The 8,928-nt window shown below is 50.6% G+C and overlaps 1 protein-coding gene across 2 annotated transcripts in view; it reads right to left on the reverse strand.

Moving 5' to 3' along the window:
• Nucleotides 1-8,922, reverse strand: part of TNFRSF21 (TNF receptor superfamily member 21) — a 35,105-nt gene extending 26,183 nt beyond the window's left edge. The window contains exons 1-3 of one of the 2 annotated variants that reach the window (XM_027690083.1): nucleotides 8,909-8,922; nucleotides 2,600-3,254; nucleotides 384-881 (exon numbers count right to left, since the gene is read on the reverse strand). In XM_027690083.1, the coding sequence (XP_027545884.1) occupies nucleotides 384-881; nucleotides 2,600-3,248 (1,147 nt within the window). In that variant the 5' untranslated portion in view covers nucleotides 3,249-3,254; nucleotides 8,909-8,922. Of the gene's footprint in view, nucleotides 1-383; nucleotides 882-2,599; nucleotides 3,255-7,930; nucleotides 7,994-8,908 lie in introns of those variants that run through there. The other variant, XM_027690081.1, reaches the window with a different exon arrangement.
• Between the last annotated feature and the right edge of the window lie 6 nt (nucleotides 8,923-8,928).

An 8,928-nucleotide genomic window follows, 5' to 3' on the forward strand; every position in this document is an offset into this window, starting at 1 on the left:
CAGCCTTCCAGAAACTGATGGGGTGAGGGTAAAAGGACAACACGAAAGATAACCAGACCCTGAGTCACCGAGAAAATAAGGACAGTGTAACACATAAGAAAAGTGGAAAGGGAAAAAAAAGGTGCCTTCACTCAAGATCCTTTTACCAAGGATGGGTGGGAAGAAGGATAGGAGGTGGAGCGAGCAGGTGACATTCCCTCCATTAACCCTTCCTCCAGGAGCAGGGACACACCATGGGAACTGGAAGGAGGAGAAGCCAAGGATGAAGAAACATCTGAGGAACCACTATATGAGCTTTGTCCTCACTACAAAACCCAGAAAGTTAGAGAAGCCATCACTGGATGTGGGGGCAGCCCCTCCAAAGCCCAGTCACTACTGCTCACCGTGCCCGTTGCAGTAATAGATCCACTTCTCCCTGTTCTGCGTGGGGGTGGTGGACTTTTTCATAATAGCTTTTTCCACAATGGCACTGGGATCTTGCCTGGGCCCTTTCTTCAGAGTCCTTGAGCTCTTCCTGACGCTGCAGACGACGATCACCACCAGGACCAGCAGCAGGAAGAGGACGATCATCCACGGCAAGTGTTCGTTGATGTCGAAGTGCTGGTGGACGTTCTGCGAACCTCGCCGGGGGGGCCTGTACGGGACGCTGGACTTCTCGCCTCCCATCATGTCCAGCGACGGCTGCTTCTCCAGCGCTTGGCTGGTCTGCTTGTGCCGGTAGCTCTGTGCCTGGCTGGTGGTGCCGGAGCCCACGAGGGTCCTGTCAGCACTGTCCGTCCCGTTGGCCGAGGTCTCGTTGTCGTAGCGTGCCGGCTCCACCATGCTGCTGGACGCACGCGGCGCTGGAGAGGGGACAAAATCGGGAACTGAAGAGTTCAGACCTGCGAAAGGAGAGGAGAGTTCAGTGTCACAGCACCGGAGATGTGATATGGCAGGTCTAAGACCCTGCTTGGCCAGCAGGCAGAAACCCAACGCCAGGCAGCGAGAAGGAGTAGAGGTGAAGTTGAGGTTTGTCTCTGGGAACAGATGGGTACAGTTACAGAGGGAGTTTCGAGGTAAAACTGACCCTTGGTGGTTAAGGCTAGTGGCAGCTTATTAAAAAAAATGAGTTATTATAAGCATGTTGTTAATCTGTGTTTGTCCCATATTCAGCATTTCTCAGAAAACTCCCAACTTTGAGCAACTTGATTTTTCTTTCTTAAGTTTACAAAAATTAGTTTTAGTTCAGTTGTGAAATTTCACATTGGGGCTAAAAGTACAAAAATACATAACAATTTGCAGGCTTAGTATCTCTCCACTGGGTTTTGTTAAGGACGCACAAACTTTTTATCAGCACTGCAAGCAATTGCAGATGCATCAACTACAAAATAGGTTTCTGAAGCAACCAAACTTCCCCCTAAGAGCTACCTTCCATCTTTATTGAGTTTCCTTATCAACCAACAGCTCTCAGGTCCCAGCCAGTTGCACCACCAAAGCCTGGCAAGAAGAGGAAGAAGGGCTGTTGTGGCAAAAACTACAGTGTATTTTGGAAACTCATCTGTTGAAGATCGTGTCTCATCCCATCTGACGCAAAGAGTAGGTTTAACCATCTGTAACCTGGTTTTGCCCCTGACTTGGTTACCCAAAACACTGTGACCAGGACACAAACAGGGAAAACCCTTTAACTTTTACCTAGTTGTCTGCAGTTGATTTCAAAGTTCAGGAAACACTGTCCTCTCCCAATGATAAAACAATGCCAGTGTAAACTTTGAGACCTAACAAAGGTGAAGCATTGGAAACCTACCAATGTCAACACTTCCCTGCAATTATAGTTACCAGCTCATGTGTTAAGGTTATCAAAAGTTGCACTTTTTAATTAAAATGCTTAATATGAGACACTGTAGGGAAGCTGCTTTCCAGGGAGTGCAGAGTACCACCTTGAGTGGGGTCCTACAGCAGCAGCCCCAAAACCAGCCACAGCTAAAGTATCATTATAAAGACTGTGACGATGAACCACTCCCAATTAAGCAAGAGAATGGGGAACTCCACCTAGTTCTCCCCACTGTTGGTAACTTGTAGAAATCTTAGAGATTGAAGAAAGTAAAGTTACAGGACAGCCCAGGCTCCTGCAGGGCTGTTTCAGCAATGGTTCCCATTCAACTGTACTGTGGCAGAGCACAGAGTGAAACACAGCAAGGAAAGCACAGGCACAAAACCAATGAATCTATCAGAAGAGGAGTCTCCCTGCTGCAGGGAGACTGCAGCAGGGGCTTTCCTGCTGCATCCCAACTCAGGTTCACCACAACTGCACAAAGCCTTGTGCCAGCGCATCACAGAGATGGGGAAAGAGGCAGGGGAACGTGATGTCCTTTCAGTCCAAACAGCAGGACAGCCAGGAGTCTGACCATGACTGCAGTCTCACTGAAAATGTTATTAAATGCGGTTTAATACAAGTGAGGGCAACCCAATATACTCCGCAGCTGCCTTCTGGCCAAGAAGCAAAAGCACCGCCCTGGCTTTAGACCAGGTTGGTTTTTAACAGCCTAAAACCAACCCTAACCAAGGCAGAAACACAATCCCACAACCAAACCCACATTTGTGTTTACGTGGTGAACGTTACCTTTGGGAAGATCAGCGGTTGGTGGAACTTCATAGGGCTGCTCACCCGCTTCGGTGCTCGATGAAGTCAAAGACATGTTCGGAAGAGACGCCGAAGAACCACAAACGTTGTCGCTCTCCTTCGTCCCTGGCTTGATGACCACCATGTTTTTCCCAAAGCAGTCAGTGTATGGTTTGCACTTCATCACACTAGAAGGCACATCAGAAAAGGTACCACGAGGGCACGGCTTGCACCTCACGTCTTCCGTGTCGGTTCCTTTCTTGCGGACGCCCCAGCCGACCGGGCACACCGTGTAAGGGACGCAGGTATCGTTCGTCTGAAACGTACCAGACAGGCAAGTGCACTCGCGGTCAGTCAAGGCAGTACAATGAGTTTTCTCAATCATTGGCAGTTCACAGGGTTTCCTACAAGGGTGGCACCGCTCTATGCCGTTCTCATGCTTGGTGAAGGTCCCATCTGGACAAGGGCTGCACTCTCTTAAGGTGCTCTTCGTGCAGTGCTTAGACACGTAGGTTCCTGCGGGACATTTGTCACAGGTCAGCTCTTCGTTGGTGGCACGGTCGAGGTGGCGGTACTTGCCAGGGGAGAGGCTGATGGCATTCTGCTCAGAGGTCAGCTTCGACTGACCATCAGCGGTCCCAAGGAGCATGAGCAGCTGGAAAACAAAGAGGAGGTATCAGTCAACAACAGCGTGCAACTGGAGCCCTCTCTGCCAGCGACCCCTTGTAGGTTCACAAGGGATGTCCCAGAGGCATGTCCCAGAGCCACGGGACCATGGACAAGTTACTACACTCAGGGGAGGGATCTCAGTGAGGTTGGAGTGGAATAGAACCCGCAGAGGTGGCAGCACACTCTCCCGACACATCGCCAGTTACAATTATAATTCCTTAAACTTGACACCACACTTCTCAGTGAGACTAAGCATCATTTACACTGCAACCCTGCCAGGGTGGTAAATACTGCTAATTGAGTTTCAGCAGTACGTGCTACCTGGGCACCCCAGGAGAATTCAAACCAGCTTTGCATTTCAAGGCTGAGAGGCTCCAGCACAAGGCAGGCGCTCGCCGAGAAGACAAAAAACACACACAGGTGGAAGCTCTGACCTGTAAAACTTTCCTCCTCTATTTGTTAATCTGCACTTGTTCAAATAGTTACCTTTCTAAGTAACGCAAACCATTACAAAATACGGACTAGCAGCTGTTTCTGAACAATTTCTCAGCCCCTCTGCCCTTCCACGAGTTTTTATGGCCCAGTGCAAGCGTTGGGTTGGTCGAGACCACAAGGGATGTTCCGCTTTGAGCCTCTGACCACATCTGAACTCGCTCTAAACCAGCTGCATTAGCAAGAGGAGAGAAAACCCGGTGCTATTTTTACAGCTGTGCTGTAACTCAGCTCCCCATTGCATCAGACACAGGTAAATGGATGCCAGTTTTTAGACACTGAAATAAAATCAGCTGGACTTCACCATATGATGGCTATAAATCTGTTTATCTTTACTGACTTCCAATCCTAAGGCTTTATTCCCTTAATTCCTTCACATTGATGCTGCTCCATCCCTGAGAGAAGCCCCATCTACCAAGAAGGATCTCTGCTTCCCCCAGAATATCTCTGGTCCATGGATTTAACGTTAGTTATGGCAGCGGAGATAAGATACCAAGAACAAAAGGCATACCAAAAGAAAGGCTGACACAACCTCACACAGCATGCAAAGCAATAGGAAACGTTTTCAAGCAGCTGCAGGATAAGTTCAGAGGGTGAGAGGGAACAAGTCAGCATTACCTTGAATTTTCAAAGGTGCTTTCCTACACCGAAGGTAAAAAGACCAGAGACCCTAATGCTGTTCAGCTGCACAGCCAAGCACATAAATCACTTGGCTGTGTTATACAATCCCTCGCCTCCCGCTCTGCTACCTATTCTGGGCTATCAGCCAACAAGAATATATTCAGAAGGAAAAAAAAATAAAAAAGGCTCCCAACAACATGACTCTGCAGAAGGCACATCGCGGCAGAGCCGCAAGCCGCGCCGCGTCATTTTTTTGGTGCAGTCTCTCTCTTCCTGGAAGCACACGGCACATTCCTGTTTCACCTGCTAAATAATTTACGGCTCGGGATTTGTACAAAACACTTCATATTTTTATTTTTTTATTTAGTTAGTTTTCTCCCCCTGAAGCAGCAATTACAGAGCAGGCAGAAGCAGGCAAGCCCGCAGGAGCTGACGAGGATCCTGCAGCGGCCAGACTAATTACAGCACATCAAATTAAAAAGCGGGGCTGCCCTGGCAGGCAGCAAAGGCTTACAGGATGCATTTTATTTTTCCCCTCCCCTAAGACATGATTTAACAAAGTGCTTAGCTGGCTCTAAGGAAACCTGCCACCCTCCCCTGTAATCTCCATGACGCATCCCTGAATTAGCAATCCAGCCTCTCGAGGTGGAGTGGGGGGTCACCTGTGTTACTCACCCTCCTCCACTGCCAGCGCCGAGTGGGACAGGGTGTCGGGAGAGGCAGGACAGGCAGTGGCTTTCCTGCCTTATCAAGGGTAAGCTGTGTACTGCTGTCTCAGACACTGATTTCTCCCTCAGCATCAAGCCAGACCTCGGGAAACCCATAGACAGCCCTGCTACAAGCATGTGCCATGGGTTCCCTCCTGCTCTCCCTGCTTTTCCCATCTCCAGCATCTTCCCATCACTCATCCGGGTAACTAATGCCTGTAACCACACCAGGTTTGGGTTGGGCTTTTTTTAAACCCTATCTCAAGCAAAGCAGTGCAGTGCTGGTATTTTTGAACATCTCAAGATCTTCACCTGCACATGCACTTCCAAGCTTAGGGAGAACAGCAAGTTCCAGTGGGGGAAGGCTAAGCAGCTTCGTGCGTCCGCTGTTTATTCAGACTGGCATTTCTGGTCCCTGAAATAATTCAGCTGCTTGGGTTTCGCACCCCTTGGATCTCTCTGCAAGCAAAGGACAGGAGCAGGAGGACATCTTCAGCAAAAAGGGGTGTCTGCTGGTTTGTTCCGTCACCCTCAGGGCTGCCCACTAGCAAAGAACAAGACACCACCAGTTGTCTTTCTGGCTGACACCACCAATGCCAGTGAAAAAAGCAACCAAGTAACAAAGCGAGCTCCGCTGAGCCACTGCATTTCAGTTCATTACTCCGGTACCAAAGGAAGCGTATAGGGTAACAAAAAAACCACAGGAGAAACTGTGATGCAAGACAACACTACACAGCAGATTTGGTTTCAGCAGTTTCAGTGATGCTCCCCGTGCTGGAGGCAGGAGCAGCTCTTAACAACGAAGGGTTAAAAGGGATAGGAGTCCCTTTCCAAAAGGGTCAAGTGGGACAGGGTGGCCACAATCCCAAAGAGCATCCCCAACTCAGCACCAACACCCTGCAGTGCACGAGCAAAAGCACTTCCCAGCCACCTTCACCTATATGAACACATGAAAGTTTTATGGTATGAGGAAATCAGACTGGGCTGAGGGGCACTACCATTCTCACCTCTCCACATTAGGAAACACTCAGACAAGGGGACCTTCATGTTCAGCTGCAAACAACCCCTCGAGGCAGCAGCACCCCACAGCTGGCATAGGCACATCCCACCTCACCACCACCCAGCTTGAGGACTCCACCTCAATGGTCACCTCTGTGCCGTGTCTCCATCACCTTCTTTCAATAGCTGTGTGCTGCAGGGGAACCCAATGGGCAACCTGCACAATAAACAGCTTTTGGGGGTCCACAAGCTGCCTGGGCACTTGTACAGAGGATGTTGCTGCGAACACCTGAGCAACCTGGTCTAGTTGTTGGCATTCGTGCCCATGGCAGGGGGGTTGGAACTAGATTATCTTTAAGGCCCCATTCCACCCAAGCCATTCTATGATTCTATGAATACATATCTCACTCAAACCTGCCTGGTGAGTCAAAGCACCAGCAGAAAGCTGGTGAATCAATTTTCTGTCCAGAAATTTGTGTCCTAAAATGCTGTGAGACCGAGACTGTTGTAACCTTATGTTGTGTACAGTGGCACCCTGCTGCCAGTCCTTCGGGGACACAGCAATAAACCTAAAACTAAAGTAAAAATAAAATAAAATAAAGTAAAGTAAAGTAAAATAAAGACAAAAGGCAGCTAAACGCAGGGCACTTGATCCCAGCAGAGAAGAACAGGAGTAGAGCTGTAAGCGAGTGCAGGGACCAACAGTGCTAAACTGATACTCTGGGAATGGTTTCCAAGCAAAACCAACAGAATTTGGTAGAAACAGCAGCTGGCTCCATGGTGATGTCTTGGCACAGGTTGGGGATGAACTGCACTGCCCGCCACCCTTCCCGAAGATCAGCTGCACCCTTCGCCGACAGCACCAGGAAAGCGCTTGCAACATTAAAAAAATAAATATATAAAAACCCCAGAAAGACAAATAAACTGGTCTGGAAGTTTTACGGTAACTTGGTAGACAGGAGGAGCCCATCTCCTGCCCCACTCTCAGTAAAAAGGATCAAGTTACTCAGACCAAAAAAAAAGTTGCCTGTGAGGAGAGTTTCGAAGAGAAAAGCAAGTTTCTCCATCTTGCAACACGACCAGCTATTTCAGCTGGTTTGGGGTTTGTGAAACCAGAGTCCGGGACTCACTGCTCAGCAGTTCCTTTACTAGATGTCAAGAGCGAAACGCAGGCAGATGAGCGAGCCAGAACAGCAGCACTGCAACATCTGGTCCCCATGAAGGAAAACCCAGCAGCCACCCCTGCAGCCAGCGCAGACCCAAGCTCGCCAGCATCCCCGCCAGCCATGGTTTTGCTCCAAACAGATAAAATCCCCCAGGTTTCCAAAAGCCCCAAGTTGAAGCAAGGTGACATCGTGCAAGTTCCAGGTGAGGGCAGTGGGGGAGATGGTGGAAACCACCTTGCAGCAGCTGGTGGGTGCCCAAAAAATCTGCCAAGCAAGTGAAACCATGGCCAACACCAGCCCCATGCAACCGCTACCGCTCAAAAAACAAGCAGCCAGAAGGATTCGGGTTTGCTGCACCCGTATAAGACCCACCAGCTACCGATTTGAACACACTTCCCTCAGGCTGGGAAGACATTAACTCCTTGTTGGGCCAAAGGGAGATGACCAAAATGTCGAAGATATTGGATGAAAACCCTGGAAGCATCCTGCCAGCTCACAAGCAAATGGGAATTTTGTCTTACAGCTCATTTGCTCATAAACACACAGAAGCGTGAGAACACGCAATTAATATACATGTGTGTTTGCTCAGTCCCACTTTATTCTCCAGAATTCTATTTCCCAACACCTTTTACATCATCCTTTTCTCCTCCCCCCTACACCCTTCATTCCCAACTGACCTCCAGGATTCTAGCTGGAGCTGCATATCTCAAGCTCCCCATCAGCATCTCATCTTCCAGACAGCACTTGCTTCTCCCAGCGGGAACCCTGCGCTCGGGAGTGCACGGACAGTGCCGTGCACAGACCTATCTGCTCCGCCGCTGCCCCAAGTTACCCTTTGCCTTCAGAGGCTGTTTCCCAGCTAATGCCCTTCCAGCTTCAGATTATTTGTTGTTTACTCGGATTCTTGTCGAGCCAGCGCCAGCTTGCTCAGATCCACCTTGAGTTCAAGAGCAAGTGCTCTCCTCGGTTACACAACTCAGCCGCAGCAGCTGCGGCGTCTGCCTGACACACCGAATTACCATCTCTCCCCAAAATAGACGGGATGTAGCCCTAAAGCGCTGATTGGGAAGGGCCCTACCTGGGAAGGTAGATGTGGAGATGAAGCTGCCGGAAAACATTTCCCTGATAAGTCGAGGCAGCTGCCTGCCATTCGCTACAGGGAGTTGTGCTGCCTGGCCAAAGGGTGGCAAGAAAAGCAGCTGGGACGGATGGGTGGATGGATGGATGGATCCCTGCCCAGTGCCGAGCTCCAGGAGCGGGGCAGAGGGCAGAGCAAGGATCCGCTCAGCCCTGGCTATGCGGCACAGCCCTGGATGGAGGATGCCTCCGCCTGCGCTAACATGGGGATGGGAAGGATGGATATCGCAGGGAATATCCCACCCAGCCAGCGTCCCCTGCCAGGACCTGGGGTTGCGGGACTGGGGTGGGCAGCACACCGCGGGGAAGGCACAGGGGAGCACCGCACACACCCCGGCGGGGAGGGGGGCCGCAGGACACCCAGATACACCCTGATACACCCATTCCCTGCCCACCTGCCCCCGCACTGCAGCACGTCCCCACCCACCCCGCGGACACGCGGATGCTGCGCGGGCGGCGCAGCCTCGCACCGAGCCCCCCCTCGCACCGCACACACACACACACACACACACACTCACCGTGAGGACACCGGCGAGCC

This window comes from Neopelma chrysocephalum, unplaced genomic scaffold (genome assembly GCF_003984885.1).
Source record: "Neopelma chrysocephalum unplaced genomic scaffold, ASM398488v2 Primary Assembly neopelma1_80, whole genome shotgun sequence".
NCBI classification, from domain to species: Eukaryota; Metazoa; Chordata; class Aves; order Passeriformes; family Pipridae; genus Neopelma; species Neopelma chrysocephalum.